This window comes from Oreochromis niloticus, linkage group LG7 (assembly GCF_001858045.2).
Source record: "Oreochromis niloticus isolate F11D_XX linkage group LG7, O_niloticus_UMD_NMBU, whole genome shotgun sequence".
Classification (NCBI taxonomy): domain Eukaryota; kingdom Metazoa; phylum Chordata; class Actinopteri; order Cichliformes; family Cichlidae; genus Oreochromis; species Oreochromis niloticus.
The window spans coordinates 36,961,009-36,977,560 of NC_031972.2; the positions used below are offsets into that span (position 1 = coordinate 36,961,009).

General features: G+C 41.6%; 1 protein-coding gene across 1 annotated transcript in view; it reads right to left on the minus strand.

Annotated features, from left to right (window-relative positions):
- The window catches only part of LOC102081282 (scavenger receptor cysteine-rich type 1 protein M160), a 140,291-nt gene that overhangs the window by 117,239 nt on the left and 6,500 nt on the right, over positions 1 to 16,552 (minus strand). The window contains 5 exon segments of the mRNA XM_025908762.1: positions 5,209 to 5,490; positions 5,567 to 5,872; positions 14,635 to 14,919; positions 14,997 to 15,094; positions 15,096 to 15,282. Coding sequence (XP_025764547.1) covers positions 5,209 to 5,490; positions 5,567 to 5,872; positions 14,635 to 14,919; positions 14,997 to 15,094; positions 15,096 to 15,282 — 1,158 coding nt within the window.

The window sequence follows — 16,552 nt, forward strand, 5'->3', positions numbered from 1 at the left end:
CTGAGTATGGAGAGGCATTAGGAGCAGCATTGAGTCCAAAACAGACTAGGCAGGAGAGGAGACAGAAAGGAAAGAAAGTGAACATAAACGTTGCAACCACATATCCATCCCTGACACAACAGCAAAAAACATATGGTGTTTAAGTCTGCCTTGAAAGAGGATGAAATACACTGCAAAGTTTTATTGGGCAGCACGTGGTGTGTGGATCGTTGACGAATGAAGGGAAATTGTGCTCTAAGCAGAAGTGAGTGTGAGTGTGTCTGACGTCACGGTGTGTGTGAAAAGGTATCCAGCTGGGGCAGACGTGAATCTGCAGGTCACCTGCCCAGTGGACAAAGAAATAACATAAGTTGTATGGTGAATGATAGCACGAAGAGTGTTTGGTGTTTCTCAGCCTGAAACAGCTGTAATGCTACTTTCTGTTTATGAGAGAGAGAGAGAGAGAGAGAGAGATGTGTGTGTGGTTTTAAGCAGTGATGAGAATAATGAAATGTGATGAGAGGAACACAAAAACATACAGAAAATACATCAACCATACTAACCCTACATGCATACACAATAAATGATACTCATGAAGACCAGACAGCATCTTAAGCATGAGATTCTGTTTGTCATCTTGTCCAAGTCACTAGTAAGATGAAAGTGATACATAGACTAGTGGACTGAATATTATAGGAGGACAGATGACCGCATCATAGAGGAAAACAGAATGCTGATGAGGGGTTTTAAATGAGTGAGCTGATTGTGAGTTTCTGGTGTGTGAAGAAGTTTTACCATGGCATACATTTGGTTACATGAGAAGAAACTTATTATGTGATGAGACAACAGGGTTATGCTGTATGTTGTGTGTGACTGATTGGATGAGTGTTTGAGATTAAACTGGCTGTTGATTTGTGTTTTGTTAGTAAGTTGAGCCTGCCAAATGGGTTGTTACGATTTATCCCCCTGGCATGAAGAACACGTGTCATGACTTAAACAAGGCCTTTCTTTCCTTTGCTTTCCTTTCTTTTTATTTTGTTACTTTCATGGTGCACTGAAAGTTTCGGTTGATGATCTCTGTTTGAGCAGAGATGCACGATTAGAACAGAAGCGTTATACGACTCGTCGTCGAGAAAACTGTTGCAAAGTGAGTTTCTCCAAAAATCAAAATGGGCTCGGGAGAAAGCCACTTATTTGGGACAATCAGAAAACAAGTCCCTGCCAAAAAGGATTCAGCGACGTAATCCGATTCTAAAGTTCTTCTTTTTCTTTGAAATGACGTCATTTTGCTGAGTGTGGAAACGAAATGCGACGATAGTTTCCACTATCAGCAAAGAATGAATGAATGAATGAGTGGAAAAATTGACTGACTGACAAAGCTGACAAGACTGACTGACTTAACACCATTGTGTGAAGTTAACCCCCACCTGACAAAGGTGTGGCTGTATCTCTGTGTGTGTCTTCTGTTGCAGGAACAGAAGGAGACCACAGGAGGAAACTTGGGTCACATGACTACGTGAACTCTGCAAATTTAACCTTTTTTAGTTTAAATTTTTCTGTGTCTGTGAATTCACCATGGGTGTGTTATTAACTACTTTGTGTTGCTCACAGAGATTACTGTGAGAAAGAGTGTATACAAATGCGCAGCGCTAACATTAACATTTCTTTTTACAGCAGATGGTTAATCATGTGATTTGATCATGTGATTTATAGCAGGACACAACTTAATGATGTTTTTCTATCACAGGATTACTGAGATTTTATGTGAAGAAAACTGTGGTTACAGGCTGTGTGTTGATGATGAAATTACACTGTGTTGTGGAGAAAATATGATTGTTACAAGGGAGAAGTGAATACAGTGTGACACTGTTTGAAACCAGTGTTACTTCTTTTTACAGCAGAGTGTTAACTTTATGACCTTTTACAGCACCTCTGGAATCTGGATGACCAACGCCTGACCACCAGGATGAACCGTGTGTTTGGCTAATGTTTGTTTTTCTTTAAGAGTGCTTGTAAAGGATTCAGCACAGACAGACAAGTGACAATTGAACAGATGTGCAGTGGTTACAGAATAGTTGAATATGGGGCTCATTAGCTGGCCACTATTGAGCTCACAGTGATAAAAATGAGTGGCGTGACATTGCTTAAGGGAAGTCACAGATTAAATTGTGGAATAAATTGGGATGGTTCATGATTTGGGACAAATTATGATAATAATAATAGTGATTTAATGATTGGAGAAAACCTGCACATGATATTTGTCTTTTATGCTGAATACTTTATTACTCGGAGTAATTAGGACCCTACACCACCGAGCAGAACATGTTCCCTCTAAGCCTGAAGGGAAAAAGAAGGAACACACACATGTAAAGGAAGCACTGAAAACATGCGGTTATCCGAACTGGGCGTTCATAAAGTCAGAAAAGAGGCACAGAAAAGAAGATCAGACACCAGCGAGGGAGGATAAGAAAGACAGACGCAACAACATTGTCATCCCCTATGTAGCCGGTGTATCAGAAAAACTCAGGAGAGTTTTCTCCAAGCACGACATCCCAGTGTACTTCAGACCCAGCAACACACTCAGACACAAACTGGTTCACCCGAAAGACAAAACTCCAAAACACAGACTTAACAACGTGGTGTATGCTGTACAGTGTAGCGAGGAATGCCCAGACCTCTACATTGGAGAGACCAAACAGCCACTTCACAAGCGCATGGCACAACATAGAAGAGCCACCTCCACGGGACAAGACTCAGCAGTCCATCTGCATCTAAAGGACAAAGGTCACTCTTTCGAGGATGCCAATGTTCACATTTTGGACAGAGAGGACAGATGGTTTGAAAGAGGAGTGAAAGAAGCCATCTATGTCCACTGTGAGCGACCATCTTTGAACAGAGGCGGTGGTTTACGACACCAACTGTCTGCCATCTATAATCCAGTTTTGAGTTCCCTCCCCAGACGCCTTAACGCCCACTCACATCCTGGGCCATCTGACCTCAGGAATTCACATGACAAGGTGGGGCCAGGTTTCACAATGAGCTCACCCGAAACCCGGGCTGATTAGGTCCCACACCCGCTTTCACACCTTGGCGCATGTGATTAGAGGATCACCAGGGGGTCCTTTGTCCCTCCTTGGGGGGATACTCCCACTGGGTTTAAATCTGGGACTCTCGGCCATTTGACCTTAGAACTGAAGAAGCTTCTCGGATGAGAGGTGAAACGTCTTCAAGCAACTCAAAGAAGTCCAGACGCTTTTCTTTGCAAACTCCTTTGACTTATTACTCTTATGATCTATAGTTGGTTGAAAATGTGAAGTTTGATTTAAAGACTTGGTCTTCCAGGATACAGGCTCTGGGTGGAGCTGGGAGTTAAACAAGCTAAACATTTAATTGCTGACTGATGTTTTTACACAGGGTTACAGGTTGGAGTATGGCTGCTCCAAGGGACAAACCCTGGAGATTGTTTTAGGGAGACTGTGCAACATTCTTGTACATGTCTCATTGGGGAGTTGACACATGGCGGAAGCCATGTGGCGAGAGGAGTGTCATTTTAATTTGCAGATGTCGCGAGATGCCATGACGAGAAGGAGTGATTGAGGGGATCATCCACAAGATGGAAGCTGAGGCCAGGAGAGAGTCTTCAGGAGTATCGGAGATCACCTTCAGCACAGAGAGCTGTGCTACTGGGCTTCCAGGAGATCGTCATGAGGAGACTCTGCACTGCAAAATCTTAAATGAGATAGAAGAGTTTCGACGTTGACGTTGAGGAAGACAACTAAGGTGTACGACGTGCTCTGCCTTTAAAATCTTCAGCAGCGTCGGAACATGAGAACCTGAGGGAGCGTGCCAGGCTCCAAAAAGTGACAGCACAGAGGAGGTCCAGCGATGGACTTGTGGTTCTGTGAACAGCACAAATGCCAGGTGACTGTGAAATAACTAACAGCACTTTTTCCACAAGTGAAGCCAGTAACTTCCTATCCTAAAAGATTAGCTCTAGTTGCTTGTGCTTTACCTCCATGCGTGAGACCAGTATGTGCAGCAGCTTAAGCTGTACAATGTTTCAGGAAATAGTTTTTCACCTTTTTGACACTGTTAGTTCCACACGAGGTAGATGTCTACTACTGCAGACTAAAATTACATTTCTGTCACCTACAAGACACTTGTCTTTAATGTTACTGTTACTCTCACAACCACATATTACCATAAAATGGTGCACAATTCTGAATCTGTCAAACCCTTTTGCCAACGAAAGAAGAGGGCACTTCTCATGAGTGTAGACAGCACGTAGAGAGGAGTGTAAGCCGAGGGATGACTTAACGGATGTGCCACTTGGTGAGGGAAAGGTTTGGTTTGTTGATGGTTTGAGTTTTACAACAGTAGAGGGACAGACTAAAACAGGTTTTACTGTAGTAGATAGTGAGAAAGTTATCTGTGCAGGACAACTAGCATGTTTCATATTTGTTTGAGCAGCAGAGATGCTAGCTTTAACGGAAGTGTGTAAAGCTGCAGAGAAATGAGATGTGACAATATACACTGATGGCCAGTATGCATTTGCTACATTACATTTCTTTGTGGTGCAGTGGGTGAGACGAGGTGTGACAGCCTCTACAGGGAAACCTGTAGAACATGCCAAACTCTTGCAAAATCTGCTGGAGGCAGAGTTTTTACCCAGTAGAATTGCCGTTTGTAAATGTGTAGCACACATGTGAGGGAAAGATCCAGTTACATTAGGGAATGCCTAATCTCATCCTATCTCATTCCACTCTGAAGCAGCATGTCTGCATTTATTTAGCTCAGACTCTTGGGTAGAAAAAAGGAGCTGAGCTGCCATCTGATCAGCATTCAGAGGTAAAGTGGTCTGGGTGGCAGGAGACAATACAAATACCAGCGTCTTGTACAGACCTCTAGCTCCAACAGAAAGGACCATGCCCTGCATAGGTGACACTGCTCAGTGGAAAAAAAAAAATTAGGTTGAAAATATTCTGGGAGACTGTCCAAAAACACACCTTCACTCTATCCACACTGTATACAGTGACAACACACCACCTCCTCAGTAACTGTGTTGGTGAACCTTCTAGTGGTGCCGCTAATTCCCCTATGACTAAACATGTAATACTTGTATACATTAATTGAAGGAAATACTTTGACACTATTGAATTTACTTTTACTTTCATATTTCTCTCAGTAAACATGTTGACCAGCATCTAAATATTTCATTAATGTGCTTACCCATGCAGGTGAGATGCAGGATGGATGATAAAATGTAACTCTGCGTTGCACATTCCCGCAGAGGAGATCCAGAATGAACACAGTCAGATGTGATCCTCCACAGAAACGTCCCTGAATTACTTTTCGCTCGTACTGAAACAGCAGAGCCACAGTCCAGATGTTCACATACAACAGCTGCTTCCTTCAGCGTCCAGTAAGAGTGACTGACTGCTCTCCACTCTCCCCGTTTCAGCTCCATTGCACCTGCACACCGATGGGCTCCTCCCACCAGCCTGACAGGCTCTAACAGAAAGCAGAGAGTCATCAGTAAAAGAATAAAGTGAGTTTGAACCACATCAAAGCTGCAGCTCCTCTTTACCTGAGCAGGTGAGTCCAACAGCTTTGCCAGGTGAGCAGCTGTTTCTAGCTGAGCCTGAGCTTCTACAGTCCAGGAGAGCAGACTCATGGCCTCCACACTGGAACTCTTTGCTCCACACTGGAGCCTCCACTTCTCCATAGAGCGCCCCCTGGAGGGCCGAAGGAGGCCCACAGCCGAGCTCCCTACAGACCACCTCTGCATCCTGCTGGTCAAAGTCAGCTTCACACACTGAGGACCAGCTCTGGTTAGACTTCACCTCCAGTCTGCCTGAACACAGACTGGAACCATTCAGCAGCCTGACAGAGTCTGGAGACATCAGAGAAGATCAAACAGAGAGATCAGACACAGCAGACACACAAGAAAAAGATGGCAGCAAACAACTATTCACTGATTCAAACTCAGCACAACTCCAACATGACTTCATCATTAACACATCTTTATAATAGCACACGCTGGAGACATGTTAGCATCACATTTACATTTTATACAGTTCAACAGGTGGAGAGACGGGAGACTTTTAAAAAAAATGCCATTAACAACAACGACAACAACATTATTATTGGTAGCAATAGTAGTATTGGAAGTAATTATATTAGTTGTGAAAGGTACACTGACATATTTACTGAAAATAATTGTATTTAGATGCTTAAGAAGCAGTGTTGGGCAACTTACTTTAAAAAAGTAATTAGTTATAGTTACTAGTTACTTTTTAAAAAAGTAACTGAGTTACAATACTATAAAAGTAACTAATTACTATGAAAAGTAACTATTGCATTACTTGAAAAAATGTTTAACCCTCTGGGGTTCAGTGTACAACTGGCCGTTTTTGACTACTTTTGATTTGACCTCTACATTTAACCTTTACAAACTATTTATCTTGCCTTGTTTGGTATTATTCTTTTCAGCACAACCTCACATGTCTGAATTTACAGTTTTGTTTTCTTTTTTCATTTTGACATACTGTGTTAACACAATTGATCTAAAATCAGACAAAAGATATAAAATCAGACAAAAGATATAAAATCAGACGTTTTTTTTTTTTACTGTAACAGCCACAAACACGTTTAACAAATCATTTTCATAAGTTGAAATGCAAATATAGCTTGTAAATTTTAAAAACCTATGCACAAGTTTTGCAAACAACAAAGTTATATGCAGCTATTTACCTAAAATTGCAGCCAAGGCATTGTTTTAACCATTTCAAACTATTTACAGAACAATCAGGTGTTCAGTTTATTTCAATTCAATTTTATTTATATAGCACCAAATCATAACAACAGTCGCCTCAAGGCGCTTTATGTTGCAAGGTAGACCCTACAATAATGTGTGTGAATGTGTGTGTGAATGGGTGGATGACTGAATGTAGTGTAAAGCGCTTTGGGGTCCATAGGGACTAAGTAAAGCGCTATACAAATACAGGCCATTTACCATTTACCACAATACATGGAGGAAAAACCCAACAATCGTATGACCCTCTATAAGCAAGGGGGGAGGAAGAAGGAGGACAGGATGAAAGACATGTTGTGGAAGAGAGCCAGAGATTAATAACAAGTAATCATTCAGTGCAGAGAGGTCTATTAACACATAGTGAGTGAGAAAGATGACTGAAGAAGAAACACTCAGTGCATCATGGGAATCCCCCAGCAGTTTACGCCTATTGCAGCATAGCTAAAGGAGGATTCAAGGTCACCTGATCCAGCCCTAACTATATGCTTTTGCAAAAAGGAAAGTTTTAAGCCTAATCTTAAAAGTAAAGATGTCTGTCTCCAAAAATCCAAACTGGAAGCTGGTTCCATAAAAGAGGGGCCTGAAAACTGAAGGCTCTGCCTCCCATTCTACTTTTAAATACTCAATCAATCAATCAATCAATTTATAAGCACATTAAAAAACAACACAGGTTGACCAAAGTGCTGTACATAGTAAAAAAGTAGATCAAACACACACAAGGAACAGAACAAAACTCAGTGACAATTAAAACCTAGAGCGTAAAAATGTGTTTTCAAACAGGTTTTAAAAATGTCAAGTGTTGGAGAGATCCTAATTTCATGAGACAGACTGTTCCAAAGTTTGGGCGCAGCAATCGCAAAGGCCTGATCACGTCTGTTTTTTAGCATGCTTCTAGGGACAACTAGAAGCAACTCATCAGCTGACCTGAGAGTTCTATTTGGAGTATTTTTAGTTAACAGATCAGAGAGGTATGATGGAGCTAATCCATTTAGAGATTTAAAAACAAGCAATAAAATCTTAAAATCAATTCTACAACGTACTGCAAGCCAGTGTAAATGAGCCAAGACTGGGGAAATATGATCATGTTTACGAGTGTCTGTCAAGAGTCGAGCTGCAGCATTTTGAACTAGCTGAAGACGAGAGAGCAGAGCCTGGCTGATACCAAAATAAAGCCTGTTACAGAAGTCAAGCCTGGATGAAATAAATGCATGTATCACTTTCTCGAAGTCAGCAAATGACAAAATGTTCTTAGTTTTTGCATGTGCCCTGAGCTGGAAGAAGCTGGCTTTTACAACAGAATTTATTTGTTTCTCAAATGAAAAGCTGCTATCAAAGAACACTCCCAGATTCTTTGCAAAGGGATTTCTGGACTTTTCCAGAGGACCAGGGTCAACCTTAAGAGAAGAGCGAGGGTCAGGAGGTTCATATAGTACAATCTCAGTTTTTGGCCGTTTACATTCAAAAAATTTAATGCAAACCACGATTTAATATCGGGGTTCTAGCAACACTTTTAGAGAGTCCATAGAATTCTTTTTAAGAGGAAAATAAATTTGAGAATCATCGGCATAACAGTGAAATGAGATTCCATGTTTCCTGAAAATAGAGCCTAATGGGAGCATTTAAAGGGAAGAGTACTGGGCCCAGCATAGATCCTTGAGGGACCACACATGTAAGGGGGGTGGATGTGGATGAAGAGCCACCAAACCTGACAGAAAAACTTCTATCAGTTAAATAGGATCTGAACCATTCAAGTGTAGTTGAACACAGCTCTCCAGTCTTGATAAGAGAATCCCATGATCTACTGTATCAAATGCCGCACTTAGATCTAAAAGAACTAAAATGGCAGAGTTACCAGAGTCAGCAATTAATAAAACATCATTAAGAACTTTTAAAAGCGCTGTTTCTGTGCTATGTAGTGCTTTGAAACCAGACTGAAGTGTTTCTGAGATGTCATTAATTTCCAGAAAGGCCTGGAGCTGAAGAAAAACATTTTTTTCCAGGATTTTGGACAGGAAGGGGAGTTTAGAGATTGGCCTAAAATTTGATAGAACTGATGCATCGAGATTGTTCTTTTGTGTGTTTTTTTTTAGAACTGGGTGCACTGCAGCATGTTTAAGATCGACTGGGACAGTTCTGCTTAGAAGAGAGGTGTTAATAATGGTTAAAATGTTAGGCCCTATAGTGTCAAAGACTTCTTTAAAAAGGCGAGAGGGGATAATGTTGAGGTGACACATAAGCTGTGTCCCAAAACGTCGGCTGCATCCTCCGGAGGCCGCATGTGAAGGCCGATTACGTCACAGCCCGGCGACGAAGGCTGTCCCAATTCGTCGACTCCTTCAAATGCGGCCGACAAATGAGTCCTTCATTTCCCCGAATTTGAAGGATGGGTCAGGTGTGTCCTTCGTGGCCCACCATATCCCAGAATTCATAGCGCGGCCCAGCCAAATTTCAGCTGCCAACAATGGCGGCTGCTACTAAGTTTTAAAATTAGTCTTATTAATCTTTCTGGGTCACAAAATAAACTTTTAACATATTTTCAGGCGAGAAAGTGGCGGTGTAAATTTCAAATATCTGCTTGGTTTATCAAAACATCGCATATTTGCAAAAGTGAGCCGACGTTTTCGGAGACGTCTGTTACCCACCCACTCGATAGCAAGCCGGGGGGTTCAATGGTTGCTCGAGCCGGCGAGAGCAGCGGACTCCCAGCTTCATCGTTTTCAGACCCCCGCTCTTTCGCTACTCAGGTTAAACATGATATATAAGTCACTCGGATAACTTAAAAATGTAATTGTTCGCCTTTTTTCGGTGTTTTATTTGTTCTGGAGTAAATCGGGTTGGCTGAGATCAAAGTTATTAGATTATTAGATTAAATAAAACTTTATTAATCCATCGGGTGGGTTCCTCCGGGATTTTCACACAGCTGAATAAACGTCAAACAGAAAACTGATTAAACAGAAGTGTGAGACGGTCAAGAATTTACGCCAGTGTCCTGTTATATTTTAGATAGCAAGGAGCAGACGGCTGAGTTTATTAAACTCCACCGACACATCGGTGATGCAAATCTGAAGGCTAGACCGTCCCATTTCACAGCCTCGCACTTCCGGCCTTCTCGGTCTTCGAAGGACCCGGCCCACGTAGACCGCGAAGGCCGGGTCCTCCGGAGGATGCAGCCGACGTTTTGGGACACAGCTATAGAGGGCTTAAGATGGGAAACTACTTCGGCCAGAGTGCTCAGGGAAACAGGCTCAAAGTGATCAAGCACAACTGAAGAATACAGGGGAACAGAGGGATCATAAGCTGGAGGAGAGATGTGAGATCTGATAGTAGCAACCTTATCGACAAAAAAACGTAAAAGGTTTTCACAGGTGACTGGAGACCCTGGAAAGTGGGTGGTGGGTGGAGGGTTGATAACACAATTAATGGTGTTGAATAATACTCTAGGATATTAAAGTAAGGTTGGAGAGATTGGCCTATAATTAGCTACGACAGCTAGTTCTAGAGATGACTTTTAAAGTAACGGTTAAACTACTGCCAGCAGACGGCGTGGATGGAATGAGAGAAAGAACCCAAGTGCTGGCACTGACAAAGGACATATGAGTTATCTTTATTTACAGTGGGACAAAAGCAAAATACAAAAAAAAGCTGAACATGGCAGCAACTACACTAAACGAACCTAAACTGGGTGAAACTAAAAAGTGATTCAAAGGAACAAAAGCCAGGGACTAGAAAACCCGAGACATAAAATATAAACAACCTGACAGGGTACACAGAACATGGAGCATTGGAACACGGAGAAATACAACAGGAGAAACGCAGGGGATGACAAGCAGACGGACTAACAAGTGACAGAGGACAGCACACACTGTAGCTGTGTCTCAATTCAGGGGCTGCATCCTTTGGAGGACCTGGCCTTTATGGTATATGTGGGTCGGGCCATGAAGGATACACCCATCCTTCAAATTCGGGGAAATGAAGGGCGCATTTGTGGGCTGCATTTGGACAAGCCTTCGAATGGGGACAGCCTTGGCCACGTTGCCTCCAAAGGTTGCGGCCCCTGAATTAAGACACAGCCTATATATACACACCAGGTAACAAGGAGGGAATGCACAACAGGAGGGAGACACGGCTGGAATTAATCTGACGTAACGAGACAGTATATTCTGCTTTGCTTCCCCTAACATAGGACAGGGACTACCAAAGTAAAACAGGAAGTACGAGACAATTCAAAACAAATATGCAGACTAGACACTGAGACATGGAAACATGACAGACTCTGGAACAGAGGGAAGATGAAGCACAGAGACAAAAGTAACTAATAATTAATAATCCACATTTCACTGTCTTACTCTTTGGTTCAGATGTGGATGCTGTATTGTTCTTTCTTTGTGATTTTATTTTTTTATTTTTAAGTTGTTTTTTGCTGGTTGTTTTTTGTCTGTTTGGGAGCTGGCACAGTCTCTAAGGGATGGGTTTTTTGGGGGGATAACAGAAGGAGAGGCCTGTAAGACTGCAACTCTTCCTGGTCCTTCTGTGCTTCTGTGCTGGTGGCCTGTGTGGGAAACGTCAGACCAATGACTGTAGAAAACATGGATGACGCGACAGCACTTCCTCTCATTGGAGAAGGGTCTGGCTGCAGCCACTGGGGAGCGCCATATTACCTCCACAGTAGGCGGAAATACGTTCCTGCGGATCGTAAAGGTTGGCACAGAGTCTTTCATGTATAAATTTGCCATTAATAATTATATAATTTTAGGAATCATCTAATTTGCTTACACTGATTACGTTGGCACTTTGTTAGCATTACAACAACGGTCATACCCTCGAGGTATCTAAACTTTAGTAAGGAATGTGTGTACTTTTGACACCTCTGGTTAGCATTTAGTGGTCAGTTTCAAACGTATTTGATTTTTGCTTGTTATTGAACTACTTTTCACTATCTGTAACATCAATGCACATTGTTCCATTTACTGCATAATGCACTTTATTCGTGTCTTTCATTCCACCTGCAAAAACATTGTAAAGTTCGTCAAAAAGAGGTTTATATATTTATAAATACTAATATTCTCTATTCCATTCTGTTCTGCTTTTTTATTGCCCAGATTTTAGTTAGCCTGTTAAATTGTCTATGTCAATAGATATGTATGTCACAAATAAAAGTGGCTTGTAAATTATGTTTTTGTAAAGAATTTTCTCCCCAAATCTCTTACATGCTAACTGTAACGTGTTATTTCTGCTAAAACCTGAAATTAAATGTGTATATGGTGTTTCTGTTTTTCTCTGTTTTAGATGCACATATCAATTTGGAATTCTGCCTCCAAGCCAGAATTGCAGGAATGCACCACGTGTTGGCTGTTTCACTGCCCTCTGTGCCCCACTTTCAGCCCTACTGTCAGGGCAAAGATTGAGGACCAAATAAATGGACACATTAAAAATGCTTTGCCTTTAAAGGTATGTTGGTATTAAATATACCTCATAGTTAAAGTTATAAATATGCACTTCTTTTCAGCACCTCTGCAGTCTCTTTGTTGACTTAAATGTTGCTTTTCACATTGTACAGTTCAGCGCATTCATCAGCAAGAGAAAAAAGTGTTTTCATTAAATATTTTTTTTCCTGTTCACCACATTTCTTGATAGCTCTTGTGATCCACACCATTTTGCTTTCATTATTGAGGATGGCTTGGATATTTTTGTTAATATGTGCAATTTGATTGTGTTAAGGTTGGCTGTGTGGCAGGCAGGCAAGGAGGAGTGGTGGACCCAAAATGCAGGACTCAGACTCAAGGGATGAACTCAAAATACTCAGCTTTATTTGCTGGCACGGGAAAACGAGCATACAAAGCAAACTAAACTAAACTAGGAAACAACAAACTCACGGGAAACACAGGGAGAGCCACACAGCATGAGGGACGACGCGACAATGACAAACTGAAACACAGGGCTTAAATACATAAAGGGAGCAATCAGGGAATGGGCAACAGGAGGGAAACACAGCTGGGGCAAATCAGGACTAACGAGACAAGGGAAGCAAAACCAGATACACTAACATGAAACACGGACTTTCAAAGTAAAACAGGAAACATAACACAGACGCGAACTTAACAAGGGGATACAGCCGACAGGGGAGACAGAGCAACTATAGAACACAGAGACATAAACCATAAGACGGAACTCTAAGAAACCAAAGACTAGAAAAGATAAATAATATAATAAACTCAAAAGCCCTGGGTCAACGACCCAGGCATCCTAACAGATTGTTACATAAACTGATTGCATTCTTTACAACTGCATTTAAATTGTTGTTTTTTCTTCTTTTTTTTCTCTCTTCCAGACAAAATGATATGCCAGTGCACTTTCACTGCCCTGTCTGTAACATGACAATCATACAGCGTGGGGATATGGCAAGGCAATTATTGTCATGTCAGCATTCAGGACTGCTCCCCACTGAACTCTCCGTGGAGCCCCGCCTCTCTCCCGCTGCACTCTCCAAGGAGCCCCATCTCCCTCTCGATGTCTTGTCTCCAGCATTCTGAATCTTTGGTAGAACATTCATGTGCTCTACCCTCTGTGCTGAATGAAACTGTGGCTTGTGGAAAGTCTATGAAAATGAAATGCCCTCACTGTGGTCTTAGTCTTCTTGCAAAAAAACCTTCAAGGCTCACATGATGAGGAGGCATTCAAACAGATCAATAGATGTTTGCCTGGCCTGTCATCTGCAGTGTTTTTCTGTAGCGGGACTTCTTCCTCTTTGTTTTTCAGTTTGCAGAGGACATGGAGCTCTTTTTAAAAGCATGTGCTGACGAGCAGGGACTATGGGTCAATGTGATGTTTGACATTTAATGGACAGATGAAGGCAATGGCTGTTTGTTTGTGTTTTTTATGTGTTGTTGGGAGGAGGTGCGGTTTATGACCTATACTGCAGCCAGACACCAGGGGGTGATAGAGACGTTTTGGCTTCATTTTTGGGGAGCTGTCGTGTCGTCAGTGTTTTCTACAGTCATTGCGTCAGACACACATGCACATGGAGAGAGAAATAACTCTGTAATTGAATAAATAAAAACATTTGCAATAGCTTTTGGTCTGTCATAACTTATCTTCCCTTTGGATTTTAAATGAACATTCAAATAAAACATCTCCTTTGCTCCATTAGGATACATTTTTAAATACCACCATTCCCTTTTTTCAACAGTTTATTCATAGCTTTTAAAACACAGTAAGTAGGACTTGAATTAATAAAACAAATCTGGCATTGTGATTACGTCAACTAAAGGTGTGTTTTAGGAGTGAGAGGTGTTTTTGTAAAATTGTTTCAGCAAACTAGTTATTATATTCCTATTTCTTGTACTTATGAATTTTGTCTTTTAGTTCCAGAATTAAGAACTACTGTGGCTAAAAAAATGGTTTAAGGACATTTCTCAAATGAAAGGTGGGCTACATAAAAAAATACACTATTAGATAAGGTACAGCATATCTAGTTACTCTGTTGAAAAGCATTCTTTGGTGCCTGCTTATATATCTGTAACGCTGAAACACTGAGCAGACTAGGACCTATTTCCACTGTCATAACACAATTATTGTTTGGAGTCTGTTATTATAACACTCTTGTGGACTTTGTGAACATTTTTTTCTTTCATTAAAATGTGGTAGACCACAATCTATTTTTTGTGAACAAGTATTATATGTTTTGTGGTGTTGGCCTTTGCAGGATGGAAACTGAAGCCTAAACACAGTAATATTGAAACATAAAACTCACCTTATGAAGATGCATAATATTTAACATTCCTGAGTGTTTATATGAGATCTTTTTCTGATTATGTCAGAAAATGTTTGACTGATGGGTTTACCTGAACAGGTGAGCTTCAGGGTGTGAGATGAAAAACTTGATGTTGCACATTCCCACAGAGCAGATCCAGATTTGATACAATTTTGTTTGATCTTCCACAAAGATTTTCCTGATAATTCAGGTTCCAAAGAAACAGCTGAGCCACAATCCAGATGTTCACACACAACAGCTGCTGCCTTTAGAGTCCAGTAAGAGTGACTGACTGGTCTCCACTTCCTCAGATGGCTCACTTCCAGTATACCTGCACAGTGACTGGCTCCTCCCACCAACCTGACACATCTAAGCTCTAACAGAAAGCAGAGAGTCATCAGTAAAAGAATAAAGTGAGTTTGAACCACATCAAAGCTGCAGCTCCTCTTCTACCTGAGCAGGTGAGTCCAACAGCTTTGCCAGGTGAGCAGCTGTTTCTAGCTGAGCCTGAGCTTCTACAGTCCAGGAGAGCAGACTCATGGCCTCCACACTGGAGCCTCCACTTCTCCATAGAGCGCCCCCTGGAGGGCCAAAGGAGGCCCACAGCCGAGCTCCCTACAGACCACCTCTGCATCCTGCTGGTCAAAGTCAGCTTCACACACTGAGGACCAGCTCTGGTTAGACTTCACCTCCAGTCTGCCTGAACACAGACTGGAACCATTCAGCAGCCTGACAGAGTCTGGAGACATCAGAGAAGATCAAACAGAGAGATCAGAGACAGCAGACACACAAGAAAAAGATGGCACCAAACAACTATTCACTGATTCAAACTCAGCACAATTGTAACATGACTTTGTGGTGGACCACTAGAGGACTCCACTCACACCCAGTGTTGAGGAAGTGTGTTCCTGTGTTTTGTGGCGCGATGTGTTCACTTGATGTGGGAGAGGAATAAAGAAGGAGTGAGAACTGAGAGCTCTGTTTCGTCCATGCTTACCTCCACAACTTCATCATTTACACATCTTTATAACATCACACGCTGGAGACATGTTAGCATCACATTTACAGTGTATACACTTGAAGAGCTCTCAGTAATTTTTTATTTTCAATTGAGGGCACATCATCATGATTTGTAGAGGCCTCTGTTTTATTTTTTCTGCTGAGCAATTCCAGTCTTTGCATGAAAAAGTCAACATTTTTCTAAAATGGTACTTGGCTGAATTGTTTTCTTTTAAAACAAAAACTGCCAAGTTTAAAGAAGTTTGTCAATATGTGAATCTTTGTGAGACTGAGATCTTCAAATTTGCAACCAATAGCTCACTTGTTCTTTTGCTTGTGAGGGCAACTAAGGAAGCTCACAGATTTGCAGGAGCCTAGTTGGTGGTTCTGGTGTCTCCTGATGCTCAGCTCTGTCCCTGCTTTGGAACAGTCATCCACTGTGTGTGTCACAACCAGAGATGGGCAGTAACACGTTACAAGTAACGTTAATCTAATCCAATTACTTCTTTCAAGTAACCAGTAAAGTAAGGGATTACTATTGCAAAAAAGTAATTAGGTTACTTTTACTTTCCCATAAGCACGCTGCATTACTGCATTACTAAACTGCGATTTTGTTTGTGAGAGTGTCTCATGACAATGACATACGAGCGCATGTTGTCCGTGACAGCAACAGACGTGTGTAGATCAACAATGAATTATATGGAGTGCAGGAGCAAGTACAACCATGTAGCGTTCAAAGCTTGGAAGAACTGACATTACTTTGAGTTTGATTCCGTAAAAAGTGACAAAAAACATTAGCATCCACTGTACACTCTGCGTGGGAAGAAAACTTCTTTCTACAGCATAACCACTGCGACACCGGGCAAACCTCCACTCCACTCCTGCTAAAAAATGGAAATGGATTTAAGAGCGACAGGAATTAGTGTTGCTGAGTCTTTGATTTGATTTATTTTTTTACTGTTTTACTTGTATCTATTTGAAAGAGTGAGTGTAAACACAAAAAATTATTT